This window comes from Giraffa tippelskirchi, chromosome 10 (genome assembly GCF_054371585.1).
Source record: "Giraffa tippelskirchi isolate mGirTip1 chromosome 10, T2T-mGirTip1v1.2.pri, whole genome shotgun sequence".
Taxonomy (NCBI): domain Eukaryota; kingdom Metazoa; phylum Chordata; class Mammalia; order Artiodactyla; family Giraffidae; genus Giraffa; species Giraffa tippelskirchi.
Genome location: NC_137284.1, coordinates 153,949,230 through 153,973,594, shown reverse-complemented (window position 1 = coordinate 153,973,594; position 24,365 = coordinate 153,949,230). Strand labels below are relative to the sequence as shown.

Below are 24,365 nucleotides of genomic sequence, written 5' to 3'. Positions count from 1 at the left end.
TGATGCTATCCAACCATCTCATCCTCTGCTGCTGCCTCCGCCTTTTGACTTCAATCTTTCCCAGCATCAGGCTCTTTTCCATTGAGACAGCTCTTCGCATCAGGTGGCCAAAATACTAGAGCTTCAGCTTCTGCATCAGTCCTTCCAATGGAATATTAAGGGTTGATTTCCTTTGGGACTGACTGGTTTGATATGCTTGGAGTCCAGGGGACTCTCAAGAGTCTTCTCCAGCACCACAGTTTGAAAGCATCAGTTCTTCAGTGCTCAGCCTTCTGTATGATCCAACTCTCACATCCATACATGCCTACTGGAAGAACCATAGCTTTGACTATATGGACCTTTGTTGGCAAAGTGATGTCTCTGCTTTTTAACATGCTCATTTCAGAGTTACTGGTGCATAAGTAGTATTGGAGCCATTGGATTGGATGAGATCACCCAGGGAAACGGATGGCTGGAGAAGAAGCTTTTCTGTGTCTGATGTGCCAACATTTAGTGAGAGAGAAAGAACTCAGGATAGACTGGAGTTGTGGCCAGTGAGGTCGAGGGAAAGTGGGTGCCATGTGCCATGGACTCCAAGAAAAGAATGTATTTCAGGAAGGAGGGCACGTGAGCTGCTCCTGAGAGCCTGGAGGAAGCTGGAAGGTTGTGTTCTGGACACAGCTCTAGAGAGCTCCGTGTTGACTCTGACCACTTTTGTAAAGCGTTTACCAAAAGGGCTAAAGAGAAAAGCAGCTTATTTCTATATCAGAGAGACTCTCAAGTAAGTTGTCTTGTTTGTTCCCTGCTGTGAGTGCTTTGGCATAAAATTCTCTTGTTCTTCTAAGCCCTTTGTGCGTTTGTCAGATGGTGAGTCCCTGCCTGCCTTGATCTTTGCCTCTGAGACTTGAATGTGATCCACAGACCACCTGCTGGGGCTGCCTCAAGCTCACTGACTGGAGTCCCACCTGAATGCCTGGTCTTCTACTACAGGCTCTGTGACTGACAGCTGCATTTCAGAGTGGGGTACAGCTATCATCTGGGGGTGCAAGATTTTGGGGGCTGGTTCTCCCAGGCACTGTGGTCAGCCTTGATTGGAGCTGGAGCTGAAAGCAGTGCTCCAAAGCCATCACACTTTCCCAAATACGTGGTGGGCCAGAGTCGCTCCTCAGATGACGGACCTGCAGTGGAGATGATCTAGATGGCCTTAACATTCTCCTCAGCCTGGATCAACTTCAGACACGTTTCTTCTGACCATAGACCCTGTACTCTCCTATTATTAGAGCATTTATTCTTTCTCTGCTCCTTTGAGATGTGTGTGTGCATGCTAAGTTCTTTCAGTTGTATCTGATTCTTTGCAACCCCAGGCACTGCAGCACGCCAGGCTTCCCTATCCCTTACTATCTCCAGGAGTTTGCTCAAACTCATGTCCATTGAGTCAGTGAAGCCAACCAACCATCTCATCCTCTGTCACCCCCTCTCCTCCTGCCTTCAATCTTTCCCAGCATCAAGGTCTTTTCCAATGTGTCGTCTGTTAGCATCAGGTGGCCAAAGTATTGGAGCTTCAGCTTCAGCATCAGTCCTTCCAATGCATATTCAGGGTTCATTTCCTTTAGGATTGACTGGTTTGATCTCCTTGCTGTCCCAGGGACTCTGAAGAGTCTTCTCCAGCACCACAATTTGAAAGCACCAATTCTTCAGTGCTCAGATTTCTTTATGGTTCAACTCTCATGTCCATACATGACTACTGGGAAAACCTGGGATCAAATTCCATTTCTTGTCTCTTACCAGCTGCCTGACCTTGGGCTGTTAACTAACCTCTAGCATTAATTTCTTCACCGTGAAAAGAAAACAGAACCTACTTTTAAGGTTCTCATGTGGATTAATCGACATAAATAAAGCATGTGAGCACTTGGCCTAAGTATCACCTGGGACGTCTTTTCCAGTTTGTATGTTGCTTCTGTGGACTCAAATTTGCAGGAAATGGGAACAACTGACGTATTTCCTGTGTTTTGACTCCTTCAATCTGGATTGGAAATTTTTTATTGTAAATTTTTCAGATACTAGAAAGAGCCATTTTATTCATACACAGATTTGAGTGCACTTCATGAAGGGAATTCCATTTTTCTCCCTTGCACACAAATGTTGATTTTCTCTTTACTCGCTCAATGACCTTGCCAATTGTAGACGGCTATGGGATCATCCACTCATGAGTCTGAAATGCCGAGGATGTGAGGAGCAGCTGACCAAACCAGCCACGTTGTTGGGTTCAGGGACGTGGGCAGTTGTCCGGGGCTGCTCGCTGAGCGTAGCCCAGAGAATGGTCCTCAAATGCTGGTCCCCTTCGCTCATGAGTCTATCTAACAAACCTCGACTCTGCCATAAACTCAAGCTGTCACTCAGGAGAAAATTTTCCTGATGGACACACTGTCTGGCAGAGGAAGAGGCGGCTGCAGGCCTCCTGCTCCCATGGGCCAGGACATCCTCCCAAAGATGGTGCTTCTCCCATCACACGCGGCCCAGGCCCCCACGCAGCGCAGAGGACCCTGAAGGATGGAAGACTATTTCCCAGCTTCTTTTGGGGTGACATCTTGCACAAAAGGTTTGGCCTCCTTTATCTTCCAGAGAGATATCAGAAGAGGTCAGAGTCAAGTGAGTTGTGCCCGAACATCTGTCATAGTTAAGAGGACCTAACCATGGAGAGAGGAGCCTGGCAGGCTACAGTCCATGGGGTCACAAGAGTTGGACACGACTTAGCGACTAAACTACCACCAACAACCATCTTGCTCAAGGAGCCCTTAGGAGCAGCTTGACGTCCCCCTGGAGCCTCCAGCTCTCCTGAATGCTGGCTTCCTCCTTAAACCACTGCCGAGCACAGTCCCACGCTCTGGCCCGGGTAGATTTTGTTGCACACAAACCCCTGCACTAGCACCCCCTGATCCCAGCAAGCCCGCTTGCCTGTCCCCGAAGGCTCACGCTGACCCTGCCCTAGGCTGGCTGCCAGGCTCCAGGCTGAGGGTCCACCAGACCCCTGTTCCCTCCCAGCCCGGCCGCTGCAGCTTCGGCGGGCAGGACTCTGAACTCGGTGGCGTGTCTCTCTGCCAACCTGGGCTCAATGCAGCCTGGTGTTGTGTGTACTTAGATAATGACCTCAAGTGTGTCTGCTCTTCTCCACCCACCGGGTAAAACCTGGCCGGTGGCTGCATGGAGGCTGCAGGTCTGAGCCTCTCGTGGTTCACGGGTCTCTGCAGGCCACACGGGAACAAATCCCAGGCTACGCGCTCATGGTGGACCAAAGGCACGAGAAAGCTTTCGGTGCTTTTCAGACAAATCCCAGCAACCGCTGTTCCCTTCCCTGTGTCACTTTTCATTTTAAAATGGAATCATTACCTCTTCACTAAACCACAATCATAGCTGGATTCCCATAACTTCCAAACGACTTGTGTTAACCGGCTTTTCATGGCAGCCTCTAGTTACCTCTTACCGGTGGGGTGATGAGAACTGTGCCCTTGTTTTTTCAGTGACTGTGGAAGAGGAGATGGGAGCCCAGCTCTGGTTAACAAAGGCAGTGGGTGGAGGGTGGGCGTCCTGGGAGTCCACTCTGAGTCCAAAGCCAAGAACGACCCTGGGTCTGTTTTAGCTCTAAGCTGAGTTTTATGCCCGTCCACCTCTAGAAGCCCTCGGTCAGCTCTGGTCACGTCTCTGCCATGGACAGTGTTGCTGGGTGATGTTTGCAGGTGGACGCTCACTCACCAGCTTGGTGAGAAAATTCCTGCACCCTGGCTAGCTGCTCTGTGGCCACTGTGGCAGGTGAGTGGAATGGCTGAAGACTGATTTTGGATATCAAGGGGCATCTAGCCCATGAACTTTCCTTCAGCGCTGGTGGGCTGAAGAGATCCCAGGTGAGTATTTGGGGAAGGAATAAATAAGCCAGTTGGAAGCGAGTTCTGTAGGAGGCGGTGAACATGACACAGCGGAAGGAGAAAGCTAAGGGAATAAAAGGTCAAAGGAAAGGTGGTGAGACACCTCCCAGTTAATGAGTGCTGGCTCTGAGCCGGGTACTCTATGGCACGCTTAGCATGGACGGGCTCATCTCCACCTGACACGCAGGAACTCTATTTCCGTCTGACGGAAACACTGGGTAACTTGTCAGTGGTCTCTAGATGCTAAGTGGCAGAGGTGGACGATGAAAAAGACCTTTTCAAACCACTTCTTAACACATAATCTTAAATGGTTAAAGTTAGAAGAAAGTTTGGAGAGCAACAAATCCAACACCTTGATTAGATGAAAAAGAGGAAAAGTGATAACTCTTGTTATTAGAGCTGAACTGAGAACCGCTTCTGGTTATCTGAATCCCTATTGAATAGTCTTGGGGTAACTGGCTCCAGAATTTCACAGCCGTTGAATTTGTTATTTTCTGAAAACAAGCCCCCTCCCATGTCCCCTAGGGTAGACTTCTATTGCAGAAGATGTTTTTCATACTGGCTGGAAGAGCATTTCTCATACCGGCTCAGACAGCTTATGTCTTGGTGATGAGACTCACGTCCACATCTCAGATAACAGGAAATTAGACACTGGGGCAGGGGACCTTTCTCTTTCTCATCAAGTGAAAGGAAGTTGCTGACTCATCACATCAGCCCACTTCTGTGAAACTTTCCTCTCTCCAAGGTCAACAGCGGTTTCATAACTGCTAAACTCAAAGAATATTTTGTTAGCCCTATTTCACACATGGCACTTGGTATGATTTGTCAACAATAAGCAAACCGTTTCACGAAACTCTCTCCTCCTGTGACAGCCCCTCTCCTGGTTTTTCCTTGCTTGTTCTTTTCATCCCTCTTCATTCTTCTTCCAGAGATGCTGTTTTTCTGTCTGTCCCTCACCATTTAAGTATTCTGTTGAATTCTGACCTCTGCCCTCTCCTCTTCTCTTTTTATAAGCTGTTTCCAGTCATCTCATTGAAATGAATCAAAATTCTTTCCAAGACCATAATAAATACTCTCCATACCTTCTTCATTTTACAATTTTACTTAGTCTCCAAAAATGTTGGAGACAACTATAGTCAGTAGACAGAAAGAGATAAAAGTAAAATTGGACCTCTGCACCTAAAGTTATCTCAGAAAAATGAGAAACTGGGTCAATTAGGGTCATCTGTTATAATGACAATCAAGTAGAATCTACCCAGCATGCCTGAGATGAGCAGGGTTTAGGAAGAGACTTATTCTAGGTGATCTGGGGAAGAAGTATTGATAAGGTGAGATTTACTCACAGTATTCAGCAGGAATCTGTGGACCTGGTATTTAATAATATTAATGCATATATGTGGAATCTAGAAAAAATAGTACAGATGAACCTATTTGCAAAGCAGAAATAGAGACACAAACATAGAGAACAAATATATAGATACCACGCGGGGGAAGGGAGTGGGATGAATTGGGAGACTGGGACTGACATATAGAGTGGACTGCCATTTCCTGCTCCACGAGATCCTCCCAATTCAGGGGATCAAACCCTTGTCTCTTGTGTTTCCTGCTTGGCAGGTGGATTCTTTACCACTGGGCCACCTGGGAAGCCCGTACATATACACTATTATGGATAAAATAGATATCTAAGGAGAACCAACTACATAGCACAGGGTAAAAGAAAATGGAGGTCCAATCTGTCTGTAGGACGTATATTAAGTTAACCTTAAAATGCATTCCAACGCTAATAAAAAAGTGAAGTGAAGTCACTCGGTCATGTCCAACTCTTTGTGACCCCATGGACCGTAGCCCACCAGGCTCCTCTGTCCATGGGATTTTCCAGGCAAGAATACTGGAGTGGGTGGCCATTTCCTTCCCCAGGGGATCTTCCTGACCCAGGGATTGAACCCGGGTCTCCAGCATTGTAGGCAGATGCTTTACTGTCTGAGTCACCAGAGAAGATAGGCATTGCAATCTACAGTAGATGCAGACAAATACTGTTTGATTCCGCTTATATGAGGTCCCTAGAACAGTCAAATCCATAGAGTCGGAAAGCACATAGGGAGCTTCCAGGGGCTGGGAGTGGGGTGGGGAGAGGGGACGCGGTCCCATATAATGGGCACGGAGTTTCAGCTTCGGAAGGTGAAGAGTTCAGGAGACAGATGATCGTGAGAATTGTATGACAGTGTGAATTCACTTAGTGCCACCAAACTGTGCAGTTAAATATGGTTAAAATAGTATGTTTTATATTATGCGACTTTTACCACAATTAAAAAACTTGAATGGCTTGTTCTCAAGTCAGTGTTACTTCCAGAGCTGACTGACCAAGCTTACACTTTTACAGTTTGCCAATGTCTCACCAAGGAGTGGACACTTACTTTCACCTGTCTTTTTGTGGCTTCCTAACATTCTTTAAGCATCCGACCATAATTATGAATGACACCGTGGGGACTCTGACCTCCACTGGGTAAGAGCCCAGGTGGCAGGTCACCTCTGTGTTACTGGGTCTGAGACCACCATAGCCAACTGACTTGACCAACGAACACCCACACACCCAGAGGGGAGGTCTAACTCTGGCAGCCGCAGAGTCTTTCAAACTTGCTTTCTTTGCAATCAACAGAGGAAAATTAGCAAGTTTCCTCAAGTATTAGTATTCTGGAAAATAAAATTTAAAATCTCACTAACCACGGACACAGGTATTGCTTGGAAGTAATGTTAGGTTCAGTTAGAAGGTGTCAGAAGCAGCCCCACCAGACTGTGGGGCTGCAGCCACTTCCTGCAAAGGGTGCTTTACGTTTTGCTCTGGTTGAGTTTTTCTCAGTGTTGATCTCTTTCCTCTGTGGGAAGATGCTATGTAAGGAGAAGGCTCCATCTTCCTCTGCCTAGAACTTTGAGGCTGGGCAGACAATGAGTGGATTTCTACTTCCCATTCAAGCAAACTTGAACTTAGGGAGCCCATTATGTCACTCCTCCCCCTTTGTCCATCCTTCCTTTTACAGTTATGAGTGCTCTAAATCATTAAGGAATTGTTGTTGTTCAGTCGCTAAGTCATGTCCAACTCTTTGAGATCCCATGGAATGTAGCAAACCAGGTCTCCCTGTCCCTCACTATCTCGCGGACTTTGCCCAAGTTCATGTCTATTGAGTCGGTGATTCCATCCAACCATCTCATCCTCTGCCGCCCTCTTCTCCTTTTGCCTTCAATCTTTCCCAGCATCAGGGTCTTTCCCAATGAGTCGTCTGTTAGCATCAGGTGGCCAAAGTATTGGAGCTTCAGCTTCCACATTGGTCCTTCCAATGAAAATTCAGCATTGTTTTCCTTTAGGATTGACTGGTTTGATCTCCTTGCAGTCCAAGGGACTCTCAAGAGTCTTCTCCAGCACCACAATTAGAAAGCATCAACTCTTCGGCGCTCAGCCTTCTTTATGGTCCAACTCTCACATCCATACATGACTATTGACACAGCTTTGACTCTATGGACTGTAAGGACTTCAGTGAAGGTCTAAAACTATAAACCTAAAACTTCGCAGATCAGGGACCTCATAGAAACCCTAGCCACCCTATCATCTTGTAGATGAGGACTGTGACTTCCAGAAAGCAAAGAGTGACATCAGATTAAGGGCTCCCGTGCCTTCTCCCTTGTCTCCCATCCTGTCTCAGAGGAGACCACAACAGGCAAAGATACTTTTATAAAAATCTCTATCAGAACCCCTGTAGGCAGTTTTCCTTTCCCCAAGGTGAACGCCATCACAAGCAACAGAGAAGTCCTGCTGGCCGTCTTGTGTCCCCGTCCCATCACTCACCCACAAACAGCTGGCTGTAGAGCTCCAGGCGGGTGTGGCCTTCCGTCGGGGCCTTGCGGACCTGCTGTGGCAGCCGGTCCACCTGCAGGCTGGCCTGCTTGACGTTCCTCTCCGCGGTGACCCGGTGCCACTGGTCATCATTGAGTGGGGTGGGCGACCTCACCACCATCTCCACTGGCCCATTCCCGACGTCAAATGAAAAGGACACTTCCGTGGCAGCTGGAGGAACAGAAACAGGAGAGCAACATGAATATCCCCTGCACGCACGCAGGAGTGCCAGGTTGGTCAGTCGTGTCTGACTCTTTGTGACCCCAAGCGCTGTAGCCCACCCTCCTCTGTCCATGGATTTCCCAGGCAAGAATATTGGAGCGGGTTGCCATCCCTTCCTGCAAGGGGTCTTCCTGACCTAGGGATCGAAACTGCATCTCCTGCATTGGCAGTTGGGTTCTTTACCACTAGCGCCACCTGGAAAAGCATTATTCCCTCCCAGATACCAAATAGCTTTAAAGCTTAAGGCTTCCGTGGTGGCTCAGATGGTAAAGCATCTGCCTACAATGCGGGAGACCCAGATTTGATCCCTGGGTTGGGAAGATCCTCTGGAGAAGGAAATGGCAACCTACTCCAGTACTCTTGCCTGGAAAATCCCATGGACGGAGGAGCGTGGTAGGCTATAGTCCATGGGGTCACAAAGAGTTGAACATGACTGAGCGACTTCAATTTCACTTTTTCTACGGGAAAAACGAAGCAGATGGAGAAAGTAATCTACACCTGTCACTTGCTATTGTATACAGTGGTCCAAGGCGAAATTCTTGGAAGAGGGATAAAGCATCAATTCATTATTAACGAATCACAACCAAGGGGAGGAAAGTGCAGTTGGATTGGGGGCCAGGTATACATTCCTTTTCTTATTTTACCAAGAAGTTGTCCTCATTGAGTCTTTCCAAATAAAAACTGAAGCCTAGGACACTTAAGTCTATGTTGAGCTTAGATTTGGTGAGTAGTGGAGTCAGGATCTGAACCAGGCTTGTCAGCTTCCAGAACCTGAGATCTTCCAACTCGACCTACTCTGCGGCTCTTCAGTGTCTCCTAGGATGTGACTTGTGGCCCCGGCTGCACTTTAGAGTTATGGGAGTGCTTTACGAAACACACCTGTGTGCCGCTCCAGCCCCAGGGATTCCCGCTCAGCTGGTCTGGGTTAGGTGCTGGTATTTTTTAAAAGCTTCCTGGAAAATATTAATCTATACCTAGAGTCAAGAGCTATTGCTTTGGGGGAATTCTCAAAAATTTATTTCCTTAATCTAATTGTTGGGCTTCTCTGGGTGGCTCAGATAGTAAAGAATCTGCCTGCGATGCAGGACACCTGAGTTCGACTGAAACGGAGCAGGACCGTATGGTCCTTGCCCCCCACCATGTCCTCTGCTGGTGGAAAACTTGAGTCAAAGAATAAGTTTAATCAGAGAAGTGAGAAATGCTGAAACAAAGGAAAACAATCAAAGGAGACTAAATAATAATAATGTAGTCATTAAGCATAGTCAAGGACCTTTAGTTCTTTCTCAAGGGCTGTAGATAATATTCTGAGCCATATCCTGTGAGCTGTCTTGTAGATACCAAAACTCCAGGTGGAGAAGTTAACTACACCATGATCAGACTGTACCCAGGGCTTGAGCTGCCACAATTCCAAGAATTGAGTGCACAGAAATGGGAACAAGTGCCCCCTGGAACTGAAGATTAACTGTACCTACAACAACCAAGATGATGCCGGTCAGACCACTAATGACCAACTGAAGTTGACTGTTACAGATGACTGTGCTGTTTCTGCATGTAACCCCACCTCCCGACTCTGTCTGTAAAAGCTCTCACCCCCCGTGTGTTGTGGGGGGGCAGGAAGTCAGCCTTTGGACAGATGTCTGCTACCCTACCCCCCTTGTTGCCAGCATCTGAAATAAAGCGAACTTTCCTTTCCACCGACCTGGCCTGTTTACTGGCTTTTGAGCGGCGAGCAGCCGGACCCACATACACATACTCTTTCGGTAATGAGACCTCTAGGTTGGGAAGATCCCCTGGAGGAGGGCATGGCAACCCATCCCAGTGTTCTTGCCTGAAGAATCCCTGGACAGAGGAGCCTGGGGGGCTACAGTCCATGGGGTTGCAAAGAGTCAGACACGACTGAACAATTAACACTTTCACTTTCAATCTAACCTTTAAAGTTCCTCTGGAGAGTTTGGGAGCTGTGAATTGTGCAGGCAGTGAGGATGACCCGCCTCTATTCCTGACCCCTGGGGCTGTGCACAGGGCAGCGTGAGTCCTGCCTAAGACCCGCTTCCGGAATCACCTGCTGCACACCTTAGATACTCGCCATCTGGGATGCCAAGTCCTTTTCATAACTTCCTCCCGGCACTGACCACAAATCATTCTTTTTATTTTCCTAGGTCTGCTCCCAGTCAACCTCCTTGATTAAATCCCCCTCCAACAATGGAAAAATGGGTGAGGAGGGTGCGCTGGTAACTTCAATTGTTAGTAGCTTTCTTACTTCACATGTTAGGTTTTAAATTCCCCAGTGACCACCGAGTGTTTTATAGACACTTTTTTTTTTTTTTTTAATAAACACGTGTTTTAAACGTATTTTTTCCCCCTGCCATTGGCAGGAAAGGCAGAGTGATGGGGAAGTGGCATGTGGGCTCCAGCTCCTCAGTTTGGCGAATGCTTTTTGACAGAACAGATTCCCCACGTCACTGGAGGGCCTAACTTTGCTTAGAAAGTGATTTGGTGCCTCTATCTATCAACAAGCCTCTGACGAATCGCCAAGCGGTTTAATTAAATATCTGTCATTTTTTTTCTCCCCCAGGCTAATTAAAAATTCAGCTGCTTTGCACTGGTACCATTTCAAGATGATGTTGCAAGCAATCAAACTTCTAATTTAAAAACCACAGTGGGCTGGATTCTCTTGGGACCTAGACTGTTCCCCACCCCTGGGTCAGGCCCGTCTGAGGAGGCATTTACTCTATTGAGCTCCAGGGACATTAGACACAGGGCTCAATGTAATCAACCTCATTGTACCGGGGAATTCGGCTCCATTATGTCATTAGAAAAGGGACTTTAATTTTAACACCTATGGTGATGCCACATGTGTGCTGGTGACATTTCTTCTCTGAATTAGGGGCTCCTGCCTTCCGGGGTCACTGGAGTGACCTTCACCAAGGTTTCTACGCAAGTATGATGAGAATGCAGGTCAACGATCACGAGACTCATGGACGGAATGATCTTTCCCTGAATTTCTGGCGTGAGTCGACGGGGAAAGCATAACCTCAGGTTTTAAGATTAAATTTGTTCTGTTCTTGCAGTGCTGCGTTTTAGCAGATGCATTTTTTAAATGTAAGTTGTCAGAATAGCCAGAGAATAAGGCTTTCCGAGCTAAGTAGGAAAGATGGTTTCATTTTAAAAGGCATCAGCAGCCATCAGGGGAATACAATGTAGGGATAAATTGAGTTGAGCCCTAAGGTTTGACTTGGAGGGACTGATGCTGCTCCAATTTTCTCCACTTCTCTCCTCCTGCTATGATGGATTTTTGTTCAGGTCTTTAAGTTGTCACCATTAGGAGAAACCCTGAGGACCAGCAGCTACCAGGAAACACCCATGCTTCCCTCTCTGCTTGTCATACTGGATCCCCTGTTTCTGCCTCTGGGCCACGGTCTTCTTAACATCAACACTTCCCTTTAGAGAAGGAGAGAAGGTCCCCAGGAGCCCACTGTAGCTCATTCCTGTCTCCCCAACTGGGTGCAGTAAGAGGGACTCTGACAACAGCCCTTGTTGTTCAGTTGCTCAGTCATGTCTGATTCTTTGTGACCCAATCCCATGGACTGCAGCACGTCTGGCTTCCCTGTCCGTCACCATCTCCTGGAGTTTGCTCAAACTCATGTCCATTGAGTGGATGATGCCATCCAACCATCTCATCCTCAGTCACCCCCGTCTCCTCCTGCCCTCAATCTCTCCCAGCATCAGGGTCTTTTCCAATGAGTCAGCTTTTCACATTCAGCTTCAGCATCAGTTCTTCCAATGAATATTCAGGACTGATGTCCTTTAGGATTGACTGGCTTCATCTCCTTGCAGTCCAAGGACTCTCAAGAATCTTCTTCAGCACTACAGTTTGAAAGCATCAATTCTTCTGTGCTCAGCCTTCCTTATAGTCCAACTCTCACATCTGTCCATGACTAGTGGAAAAACAGAACAGATCCTCCTCAAAGCGCCTCCATCCAGGCTTCGCTGAAGAAACACTCTCAATTTCAGCCCATCCCACTGCCCTGTGGTGCTTCCTGAGGACGGCGAGGCCCCACCTGAGAGTGAAGGAAAGAGTTCCTTCGTCTGTCACTCAGCATCAGCTCTCCTGACATCGCCTTTGAGAAATCTCATCTCCCCGCCGAACGGCAAGTGTGTTTTAAAAGCTTCTAAAGTTCAGTTTGCGGCTGATTACTCTTGGTCTTCTGGGTGAGAGGAGCTGACATTTTAAAAAAGATAATTACAGAGAGAATCAGCCAGCGAATGAAAGGGAGACCACATAAAGGATGCTATGGCCAATGACACCATCCTCACTTAACGTGTGTCTCCAGTTGGAGACTGAAGGGTTGCCCTGTTTCTGCCCATGGAAAAGGAATTTCTGACATCTTGAAACTACTCTTATTTCCAGAATTAAGCATTTGAGAGTTGGGTGTTTCTAGGGAGGCTCTTTAGAATGAACACTGTAGCAAACACGCGTGGTTGCCTTTCTGTTGGTGTCAGGAAAACTGAGGAGCAACTTGCTTCCAAGCTCACAAGTTGGCTTGCCATCATTTTGTAGATGCGGACAGAAGACAGAGAGCTCCTGGGTCAGAGACAAAGCACTGTATTCCTCACAGGGCAGCAGGCAACACGAGCGTCCGTCTGCCTTGGTTTCTCTGGGCCCCGATCCCATGGAGACCACATGGAACAGTCCAGGGGGGATGTTGCTCAGGTACCTGGTGCACTCTGACCTCAGGAAACCCCTAAGTTTTAGAGGGGCTGCTGGCAAGTCTGCTTAATGTTTGCCCTGGGAAGAGACATTAGCTTTATTAACCCGGTCAGGAAATAAATCTACCTTCTGTTCTGGAGGAAGACAATCTATCTTCCAAGACCGCTATACCCATATCCTTTCAAAGGTATGGACAAAGCTGACAATGCCTCTTGTTCAGAAGACAAGCAGAAATGGGAGAGAGCCACGGAAAATTTTGCCTGACAGTTAGCCGTTCCTCTACCCTCTTCCCTGTGAGCCGACCTGATTTTGCCCAGGAAGCTACGTGCTTCCACACAACTCTGTGCTTCCTGTCTGGATGGCCCTACCCCGGGCCCAGAGGGTGAATCTGGATTTTTCTAAGTCAAACATGAAAATGCTGTGTTCCTTGCCAGTAACCCACTTAAGATGGGGCCTTTCATTTCCTCTGACCAATAAGACACGAGGGGGAGCCTTTAGAAGACACATCTATCAGTTTATAAGAGAAGACAGTCATCCATTTTCACCCCTTGATCTTGGGTGGGGATGTGGTTCCCAGTGTCGGTGGGGCATCTTGCAAACCTCAGACACACCAAGGAGAAAAGGGAGGGAAACGGGTGAAGCTTGGGCTTAGGTGACGTTGTTCAGCCCCTAAGGTATTCCTGGAGCCCCTCAAGGTTCTTATGTGAGATATCCATTACTGCTAAAGCCATCTGTGTTGCAGCCGAAAGCATCTTAACTGATACAGAGAATGGCTTAGCAATCAGTATTTACGAGTTCTAGTTTTCACTCTGCCTTGTCATCTTTTTGGGTTCAGTTTATTGGTGTCTGAAAGGGAAATTACATCTATAGTTTCCCAAGAGTTTCTGTGTCCAAAACGTGTTTGAAAACATACTGACAAGCTCTAAGTTCCCTTTGAGTGTGAACATTCTATGGTCTATTTACCAAGAGATTCTAAGAGAAACAATGAAATAGAGTGGATCTTACTGGTAAGTGAAAGTGAAAGTTGCCCAGTCATGCCCAACTCTTTGTGACTCCGTAGACTGTACCCAGCCAGGCTCCTCTGTCCATGGCATTCTCCAGGCCAGAATACTGGAGTGGGTAGCTGTTCCCTTCTCCAGGGCATTTTCTCAATCCAAGGATCGAACCCAGGTCTCGCACATTGATTCTTTGTCATCTGAGCTACCAGGGAAGCCCAAGAATACTGGAGAGGGTAGCCTATCCCTTCTCCAGTGGATCTTCCTGACCCAGGAATCGAACCAGGGTTTCCTGCATTGCAGGTGGATTCTTTACCAGCTGAGCTACCAGGGAAGCTCTGGTAATCTTACTGGTAGTTATAGGTATTAGAATGCTACAGGGAGAAAAGAAAGATGTTGAAAAAGAGACGCACAAGTGGTATATGGGCATCACAAACAAGCACAGATGGCAGAAATTGTCTTTGATCGCATCTGGACCATGACCGCGTTTGAGTGACAAAGGAACTGAATGGGACAAAACCATGGACGGCTCTTGGTATTAATCCTCTCCCCTCCCCTCTTTCAAGTGTAATTCCAGCAGGTGGCGCTATTCGCTCTCATTCTAACTCACCGTGTGTTTTTCTCAAACAAACCACTCCAGGCTTAATGTATTGAGAGAGGAATTTAACAAGTGACCAGAAGAGCAGACTTTTGGACTCTGGGTCTTGCCAGCAGGTGAGGTAACCTTCAGACACATTAGACTCTAAGTGTTCTTGGGGAGCAGCAGAAAAAATCAGTCATTCAGTGCAGAATGGGTAAAAAGACCAGGGAAGGTACGCAAAGTGAGCATGCTGAGAAGACAAGCCAGCACGGTTACAATTCTGGTGACCATTTCTTTCCGTTCTAAAGTGAAGTTCAAGGATGGATAGCTTCCCAAGCGCTATTCTGCACCAGATCTCATTGGATCCATATAACAAAACTGGTAACAGGCAGAGTGGACATGTTAGCCTCACTCTATGAGTGGAGAGTGTTATAAAGATAGTTTCTGCTTTCTTTTTCTTTTCCATGAAGAAAGGGCTACGTGTCCATTAGGAGGCAAAATGATTTAGGCAAGAGGAGAGGGTATGAGAAGGCGCAGGGAGGCTGAAATGAGGTCCCCGTGGGGATCAGAGAGGTGAGGAACAGGAGGAAGAAGTAAAGGGAACACCGGTGCTCCTGTCCAAGGCCAGGCGCTCCACTGCCCGCTGGATGCCACTCTTTCCTGCCTGCTCCAGCACATGTCTCTGGCAATTGCCCCTCCCTGTACAGCCTCTATCATTTGTCCTCTACTGGATCATTCCACACGAACGTACTGACACGCCTCTAATGCTAACAGCCGCCACCACCACTACACAACCCTCCTCTTGTCCTTACATCCCATTCCCTTGTTCCTTGTTGTTGCCAAATTCCTTGAAAGAGCTGCCTCTGTGCTCTCCGCCTGTGTCTGCTCTTGTTAGTCTCTCTGCAACCCCATCACTTAAGGCTTTCTCCTTTATTACATTGTGACAGCGTTCTCCTCTCAGCGCCTAAACACTTACTGCTCTCTTGACCCAGTAACTCTGAGGCTGTTTTTGCACCCTTCTGTGTACAGCCCGAATTTTAGAAATTCCTTCCCTAAACCTTCTATGTTAAATAGCATTTCCCCCACCCACATCCCATCCTTTAGCTGCCTTTCCCCCTTTATCCTAATTCTTTGGATGGACATAGCATGTATCAGCATCTGGCACAATATATATGTGCTCTTGGCCTCATGAAAGCAGAGGAGCTATTTCCTGTTTTGTTCCTTTTTTGCTCACTGCCTAGCACAATGCTTGACACAGAGTAAGCACTTGACAATTTATGAATGAAGAGCAACACTCTTGCCATTCAACTGTTTGGAGGCCAAACAATTAGGTAGTTACTCTGAGAAAAACAACTCCCTGCATTTTCCTAAGGCAAACCATAACTTAACACCCTAGCATATGTAAGGAATGCCATCTTATAATTCTGTAAGCATCTTCCCTGAGATCATACAGTAACATAATGTACATTTCTCAGTCTAGGAACTTGATGCATGAGTCACCTCTGTTTGAAACATACTGTGCCAAACGTTGTTCCCAAACATGTGATGTTTGAGACATGCCCAAGATAAACTCTGTAGTGGAACTAGTAGCAGAATTTTCACTCATTTCCACATCTTGTGCTATTTTCACTCTACTCTTAGGAACAAGGACCCGGGATCATAATTACGTTTTTCAAATTTTGGCCTCCATAAGAAACTGCTAAAGAAAAGAAACATGCCTAATGACTATTTCAAGGCTCCTCTCACTTAGGAGGCTGGGGTGGGGCTGTGTGTGTGTGTGTGTGTGTGTGTTCAGTCGCTTCAGTTGTGTCCGGCATTTTTTGACTCCATGGACTGTAGCCCGCCAGGCTCCTCTATCCACGGGGATTCTCCAGGCAAGAATACTGGAGTGGGTTGCCATTTCCTTCTCCAGGGGATCTTCCTGCCCAGGGATGGAACCCGCATCTCTCATGTTTTCTGTGTTGGCAATCAGACTCGTAATTTACCACTAGTGCCACATGGGAGTCTATGTTTTGCTAATGCCAAGTTGACTCTGATACAGGTGGTCCTGGAATACTACTTTCAACACTAGGGTTGCCAAGTTTGATTCCAGTAGGAAGGTTCTAGGAATCTTTTGCTTCCTTGTCATCAAGAGATTTTCAACCTGTATAGTAAAGACTGTAAATCTGTCCAAGGAGGGGTCTAGACTTTGCCCTTCTTGGCTTTAGGCAGATAATATCTAAAGCCTTGGAGTATTATGCCTGGTAGGGCTGTCTCTGTCTGCCTGGGAGCCTCGGCTCATGCCAGGTAGCCTAACAATGTGATTTGGGTGATGGCTGGCTTTACTACACAGTACCTGGGCTGGGGACTTTGCCAGATAGTATTTAGGGTGGAGGCTGACCACTCCAGATAGACCAGTGATGTGATGATGGGGGTTTGGATCACACAGTTCCATCCCTGGAGGGGCTGGAGACTGAGGTGGGCCATGTGGGCAGTGGACCATTCCTGTGTAATGGAGCCTGAATAGAGACTCTGAACACCGACGCTCAGGGAAGCTGCCCTGGTTGGCAGCACCCCATGCGTACTGGCACCATCAATTCCAGGAAAGTAAAATGTCCATGACTCCATAGGAAAAGCACAGCTGGGGGCTCGGCCCCTGGGGCTTCTCCTGGTCTGTGGCCTCTGTGCTCTTTTTCTTGTCTGACTCTAATCGATTCTTTCCCTGTAATAACCAAAAACATGAGGAGAGCAGCCTTCAGTGAGTTCTGCGAGTCCTTCTAGAGAATCACTGAACCTGAGCCTGGTTTGGGGGAGCCCCTGAACTTATAATGGTGTCAGAAGCATGTGCAATTTTGTGTGTGCTGTGGTCCTTCCAAGTTTGCCGTTGGTCTAATTCTCTGCAAAAATTATCAGTTCAGTTTTGAAGCATATAATCCAACCCATCAGTGTTAAGGCTGACAGATGTCCAAGAATGCAGTCCAACTTCCAAGCTTACCTTCACTACCTACATAAGGAAGTTGAGTCTGTAAGATGCTCACATCCAGTTATAACTAACCATGGAGCTTCTAGTTTTCTAACTGTGCTGTACTGTTTTTCATATCATGCAGGAAATAAAAAACCCTACTATTCTTTACTAGAGTCTTAGCTTGTGAGTATGGAAATTTCTAGAGCCAAATATGCATATTCACACCCAAAATCTCAGTGTTAAATACATCTAAACATGAACATTGGCAAGGAAAAATATTATTTGAAGTCTTGCGGAAATTCTTCAAGGAAATGCCTGGAGCTTAAGAATCAATGTGCTGAACTAATTTTTAAACCTCTGGTATCTTGATAACCTCCTGAGTATGAGAAATCTTTCTCTTTATGTATTTTGGCCTTTAAGCCTTTTATTATGGTTAAAAAATAACTTCACAAACAAAGGCATCCATAGAGAAAAGGAAGCAAAAGGAGTTAACATTGGCCATGCAAAAACAGAGAGCTGTCTTTAAAATGGAAAGCCTTTCTAATTTTAGTTTTCTCCATGCATTTAACTAACTTCTGAGAATAACTTCTTGAATATTAATGGACCTATATGATATAAAAAGGAAAAAGACAAAAAGCTTTCCAAAAGGACATGTGGCTTGAAACAGCACCTATCCTCAGTAAGGGACATGTAGTCAGGGTTTAAATACCCCCATGTTTGGAATCAGCAGGGACTTGTCTGCTGGGCAGAGAGTGCCAGTTTGGAAGAATAAATGGAAGTCCCAGATGGTGATGGTGGGGAGAGAATATTTGTGATGAAAGAAAATGTAGAAGCTGCAGGAGAGAAACCACAAAACTGGATGCCTAAGGATTCTCCGGAGATGGAGAGGAGAGTGGATCAAAGAGGGGATGGATGTCAAAGAAGCTTCTCTCTTGATCAAGATCAAGTTGTGCACCAAAATGGGAACCATTCATTGGAGGAAATGTGCTTTCGTGGAGGACCAGGGGTGATTTATGGGGCTGGTTTCAGGTGATGTCAGAGAGAGTAGGTTTACTGAGATATTTGGTGATGGAGAGTTCAAGGAGAATGGACTGTGGGATTTGACGGCCAACAAAGGTAACACAACTTGAATCAGAAAGAAGCTCACAGATGTTATCATGGACCAATCTGAAGCTTATTAAGGAGACAAAATACCAGTCAATTAATCAACTATAATTTATAAATGACTGAGCTATGGATGCCTATGTTTATGTGGACATATCATGTTGTTGTTGTATAGTCACTAAGTCGTGTCCAACTCTTTGTAACCTCATGAACTGCAACAAACCAGGCTTCTCCGTTCTTCACTATCTCCTGGAGTTTGCTCAAACTCATGTCCATTGAATCGGTGATGCCATCCAACCATCTCATCCTCTGTCATCCCCTTCTCTTCCTGCCTTCAATCCTTCTCAGCATCAGGGTCTTTTCAAATGAGTCATTTCTTCGCATCAGGTGGCCAAAGTATTAGAGCTTCAGCTTCAGCATCAGTCCTTCCAATGAATATTCAGGGTTGATTTCCTTTAGGATTGACTGGGTTGATCTTGCTGTCCAAGGGACTCTCAAGGGTCTTATCCAACACCACAATTCGAAAGCATCAGTTCTTTGGCACTCAGCCTTCTTTATGGTCCAACTCTCACATCCATACATGACTACTGGAAAAATCGTAGTTTTGGCTATACAGACCATTGTTGGAAAAGTGACGTCTGCTTTTTAATATGCTGTCTAGGTTTGTCATAACTTTTATTCCAAGGAGCAAGGACACATCATGAGTAAAAGCCAGAGGCAAGATCCAAGGAGAAAAGGATGAGGCTTTACAAGGTGCATGTCTGCTGATGAGAGCTGTGAACAAGCCTATCAGAAGGAAAACAGACTGATTCCTGGTTGCCATGGACTGAGTTCCAGCTCAGACTATAGGTCACATCATGGACACTATTTCTGTCTCTCTGTTCTACAACAAATTGTTTCCTATTGAGCAGATTCTTTCAATGCCAGCTTGGTATATGACTTCAGACAAGACCTCTCTAATGAGGGGGAAAAGTGCCACATGAAGATTCTATATTCTACATGCTATAAATTCAGAATGCAAAACAAGGGTTTATTCTATTTTTCATGACAAAACCAGACGCACTTCAACTACAGTATTTGGAGTATCAGGCAAATAATGGAGAAAAAGTGAAACCATGTCAAGGGGTCAGCAGAGAGAGATGACAGGAGGGGAGAATCACTTTCTTTCTACATAACAACTTTCTTAAAATGTGAAAGACTTCTGTAAATGTGTCTTGGAATCTTTGTGAAAGATATAAATTATCTTAACAGTTTTTCTCTAGCTACAATTACTTAAATTTGTTCTTATCTTCTATTTAGTAATCAATATTAGAAATGAGGAATCTTAGGGTTGACTATTAAAAATACAGTATCTTAGAATCTCAAGGTCGAGAGCATCCTAGGAGAAATGCCCAATTAACATTGTAGAAGAGTCAATAGGCCCCTGAGGTCATATATTTCCACCTCTGAAAAATGACAGGACAACACTTCCCAGTATCGGCAGTGGTTGGGCCAACCAGTTTCTACCTGAACAAAGCATCCCATGAAAATGGATAATGTTAAATAACAAAAGTGACTCACCATCAGGTACTCCTCCTTTTCTCTTATTTCTGGTCATAATAGCTAAAAAGACAGCTTTCTTGATCAGCCTCCATAAACAAATATTTTGCCTCCCTAAAGACTGTACCAAACGCCCAAGAATTGATGCTTTTGAACTGTGGTGTTGTAGAAAGCTCTTGAGAGTCCCTCACACTGCAAGGAGATCCGACCAGTCCATCCTAAAGGAGATCAGTCCTGAGTGTTCATTGGAAGGACTGATGTTGAAGCTGAAACTCCAATACTTTGGCCACCTGATGCGAAGAGCTGACTCATTGGAAAAGACCCTGACACTGGGAAAGATTGAAGGTGGGAGGAGAAGGGGATGACAGAGGATGAGATGTTTGGATGGCATCACTGACTCAATGGACACAAGTTTGAGTAAACTCCAGGAGGTGGTAATGGACAGGGAGGCCTGGTGTGCTGCAGTCCATGGGGTTGCAAAGAGTTGGACATGAATGAGTGACTGAACTGATTGAGTGAAAGACTGTACATATAAAGCATGTGAGAACATTTTTAAGGGTCAATTTGTACAAAGTTCAGATAAGCATGTTTACTTTTCTCTTGATTTGATTAAGGAATGGATCATTCCATCTCAAGAGCTCCTTTATGAGAGAATAGTTGTGGGTGAGTTTGAGCTACTTGCCAGCCTCTGCCTCAGTTGGTCTGAAAACAGAGTGAGTGGCTGGAAGAGCCTTGGGAATAGGTCATCCATTAGGAGGGCTGCCCTGTGGGACACATCCTTGTGTGGCTTTCCTGAATGAGGTCTTCCACTTCCATCATTCCAGCCTGTCCTGCTGCTCCATGCTGGGTATGTGAGCAAGTCTGAAATAGAAACAATGTACTACCTACTCTGGGATTCCCTGGTGGCTCAGACGGTAAAGCATCTGCCTGCAATGCGGGAGACCCGGGTTCGATTCCTGGGTCAGGAAGATACCCTGGAGAAGGAAACAGCAATCCACTCCTCTACCCTTGCCTAGAAAATTCCATGGATGGAGGAGCCTGGCGGGCTACAGTCCATGGGGTTGAAAAGAGTTGGACACGACTGAGCGACTTCACTTTCTTTCACTACCTACTTTAGGTATGCGCTGGTATGATGGTGTGAGAATTAGTAATAGGAAGCCAGTAGATCATATTGTGTGAAAATCTGTCTTCTACAAGTGAAGCCCAGCAATAGAGGATGATTAGCTAGATGGAGCAACTGGCAATTGAGGCACCATATTTCCCAGTTCTTTCTTTAAGCCTTGCCCCCATCTTTTGAGATAATAATCTTAATTGTCATCTCCTGATGGTGATATGACCAGGAGGCTGTGGACCATAAAACAAAGCTCTGAAGGTCTCAGATAAACATTCTACCAGCGAATAAGGATGTTTTTATGCTCTATTCTGTAGGATGTATAACAAAACCATAGCTTTCTTGTTTTGTTTTGTAAATATAAAATTATGATCAAAATTATACATGCTCTCTTGGGAGTTCTGATACAGCCTTTGCCCTCAGGTGAAAAAACAATCACTGTGGCAGAGTTTAAAAAAACAAATAACATGGAGTTGATGTGTGGCAAAAACCATCACAATACTGTAAAATAATTATCCTTCAATTAAAATAAATTAATTAATTAAAAAAACAACAACAGGGTCCTACTGTATAGCACAGGAAACTGTATTCAATATCTTGTAATAAATTATAACAGAAAAAAAGACATGGAAATGTGTTTCTAAAATGCTGTTACTTGAAAAAAATATGTTACAAGCAGTATGTACTATTATGATCGTCTTTTTGTAAAAAATTATATATAAACACATAGGAAAATGTGTGGAAATCTGGATATCAAACGAGTGGTGTTACATATGTCAGAATTTGAGAGTATAGTTGATTTTGGGAGGTTATTCTTTTTGCTTCTCTGGATTTTTAAATCATTCAACAGTAAACAAACACTGTGTAATTTTTAAAAGCTACAATCTGATCATTTTTCACTGTTTTTGCAAAGGTTGGTGACATTTTAAGCTACTCTATTCTATAATTTTAGCCAGTATTTAATCAGAGAGGTTAATCAAAATGCAAAGAATGAAATTTCATTTAAATACAGAAAATTAGAGGGAATTTAAAACTAGATTGAAACATTCTTCCTTACTTCTTTCCTATTCTTAAGAGATCTGAGAAGATTCTTTACAAAAGAGAGTGGTCAAACTGTACCATAAAATAATTTTGAACAAGATGTGAGTTTTTTTTCCATATTAAAAATGGCCCAAATGATGAGGACATGCTATTTCTCAAAGAAGAATCCTCTCAGGTCTGGAGTGCTAGCATGTTCAGTTGTTTAAACTAATGCCTACAGGAGTCAGAATGCAAGAAGAGCATATTCAGTGTTATAATTACACTTGACAGATATACACTGTTTCTATTATTCATTGGCTCTGGTTGCACTACCCAGAAAGACCCTGTAGAATACTAAATATCAACCCTCTCCATGAGAAGTCATTTGGCATTCTCCCCAGTTCTCAGCAGAGGAATCAAATTCAAAGATGCAGAAAACCAAATCTGATCATTTAAACACTATCCACAAAGGCAAGTAAAATGATCAGTTTCCTAAGAGGCTCTAGGTCCATCCAGCTAGCCTTCTTTTGTCTAACTCTTAACATGGATATGCGGGAGGGTCATTACTTTAATGAGAAGTGTCTTCTAACCAGTTACTGGGCTTTCGCTATTTTCTTTTCAATTTCTCAAATGCTCCATGATCTTTCTCTTTATCTGCTTATTCTCTGGAAAAAAATGCCTTTGTCTCATTTATTTGCCTATCACCTGTCAAGGCAAATCAAATGTTGCATCTTCTGGAAACCTACCTCGATGTCTTTAGACAAGGTGAAAGCTTCCTCCTTCTTCGGCCATAGTGCCTGTGACTGCTAACTTCTCATGAAACATTTGTCTTCTCCTTCCCATGAGACCCTGAAAAACTGCCATGAATCTGGGAGCTGCATTTCCCGGACAATGAGGTGGAGCCACGCGCCTAGTTACCACCAACAGAACGAGAACAAAAGGAGTGTGTGTTTCTTCTGGACCGGAGTGGGTATGAATTCTTCTCCAGCTCCCTTCCTCTCTCTGCCAACTGGTTTAGAAACGCCCAGGCTCTAGGAGATGGTGGAATCACAGCAGAAAAGGAGGCTTCACTGCGTGGAAGGACTTCATGGAACAAAGCCTGCAGATGGCACTGCCATAATGTCATGGAAACATGGGGTTGTGTTTGTTACAACAGCTTAACTTAGTTTTAAACAAGAATATTTCCTATTCCTAAGTCTCTTGTGACCTTAACACATGTAAAAGATTTATTCATAAGATTAAAAACTATAACCAAAGGTTCTTTTCCCTCAGACCACTGAAATTTTGATGGGATGAAAGGCCTTGTATGGTCTTATTCTAGTTCCAATACCCCACTCTGTATCAGAACACTGCCATAGTTTAAAAATATATATGTTGTAATATGATATTTGAATGAATTCGTGTTATTCTCTAATTCATAAAATGGGCTTCCCTGGTAGCTCAGCAGTAAAGAATCTGCCTGTGATGTAGGAGGCACAGGAGACGTGGGTTTGGTCCCTGGGTTGGAAAGATCCTCGGAGGAGGGCAGGCAACCCACTCCAGTATTCTTGCCTGGAGAATCCCTTGGGCAGAGGAACCTGATGGGCTACAGTCCACAGGGTCACAAAGATTCGGATATGACTGAGTGACTTAGAGTGCGCGCGTGCACACACACACACACATAATTCATAAAACTATGAAATTTTAGAGCAAAGAGAAGTGTCTGAGAGCCATACGGAGGTTTTAGATTGTGCGTGCTCAGGATGTCTGAGCTACCTCCTTACTAAACCCACCAAACCGAGCTCCCAGAGAATGGAGAGGCACAGCTGTGTCTTGACTTCTATGAAGGTGAACAAAACGTTTTCCTACTTTGAGAAGTTCGTCCAGGACAAGCTCAACATTCATCAACAGGGGAAGAAATTCCCTTTGCTCCTTAACACTTCTGCTCTAAACTGAATGGACTCTACATCCCAGAACTCTTAAGCTGGCACACGCAGCTCTATTTTAAGCCACCCTTGAAACTCAGACAAACAACAAAGCTCCTTATGGTCAGCAGTGGCATATGAGTGCCATTTGCAATATTAAATCTATAGGAAGATGGATTCCAGGTTCTGAATAACAAGCTCAGAAACTCCTATAACACAGTCCCTTTGTAAGTCGGAAAGTACCTAAACTAAAATTTTCTTTTTTTTAAAAGCATATCATAGGGATAGAAACGAGTCTTCTTTTCCTAAAGTATTTAAGAAATATATATTCCATCTGTGATCCTAGCCCTCTATTAGATTTCATCTAAGCCTTTATATTTCTCTCTGTCTCCTCAAAGTTCCTATCTTGACTGCTGTTAAATATCACCTTAAAATTTGAGCAAAATGTGT

General features: G+C 45.1%; 1 protein-coding gene and 1 long non-coding RNA gene across 5 annotated transcripts in view; one reads left to right on the top strand and one right to left on the bottom strand.

Annotated features, from left to right (window-relative positions):
* CNTNAP2 (contactin associated protein 2) overlaps window positions 1-24,365 on the bottom strand; it is a 2,222,175-nt gene that overhangs the window by 241,969 nt on the left and 1,955,841 nt on the right. For all 4 annotated transcript variants that reach the window (XM_081537160.1, XM_081537161.1, XM_081537162.1 and 1 more), the window contains one exon: window positions 7,738-7,956. In XM_081537160.1, coding sequence (XP_081393286.1) covers window positions 7,738-7,956 — 219 coding nt within the window. The remainder of the gene's footprint in view (window positions 1-7,737; window positions 7,957-24,365) is intronic.
* The window catches only part of LOC145524614 (uncharacterized), a 64,927-nt gene that overhangs the window by 6,322 nt on the left and 34,240 nt on the right, over window positions 1-24,365 (top strand). Inside the window, exons 2-3 of the long non-coding RNA XR_014067713.1 lie at window positions 10,895-11,046; window positions 14,354-14,427. This is a non-coding gene — a long non-coding RNA (uncharacterized LOC145524614). The remainder of the gene's footprint in view (window positions 1-10,894; window positions 11,047-14,353; window positions 14,428-24,365) is intronic.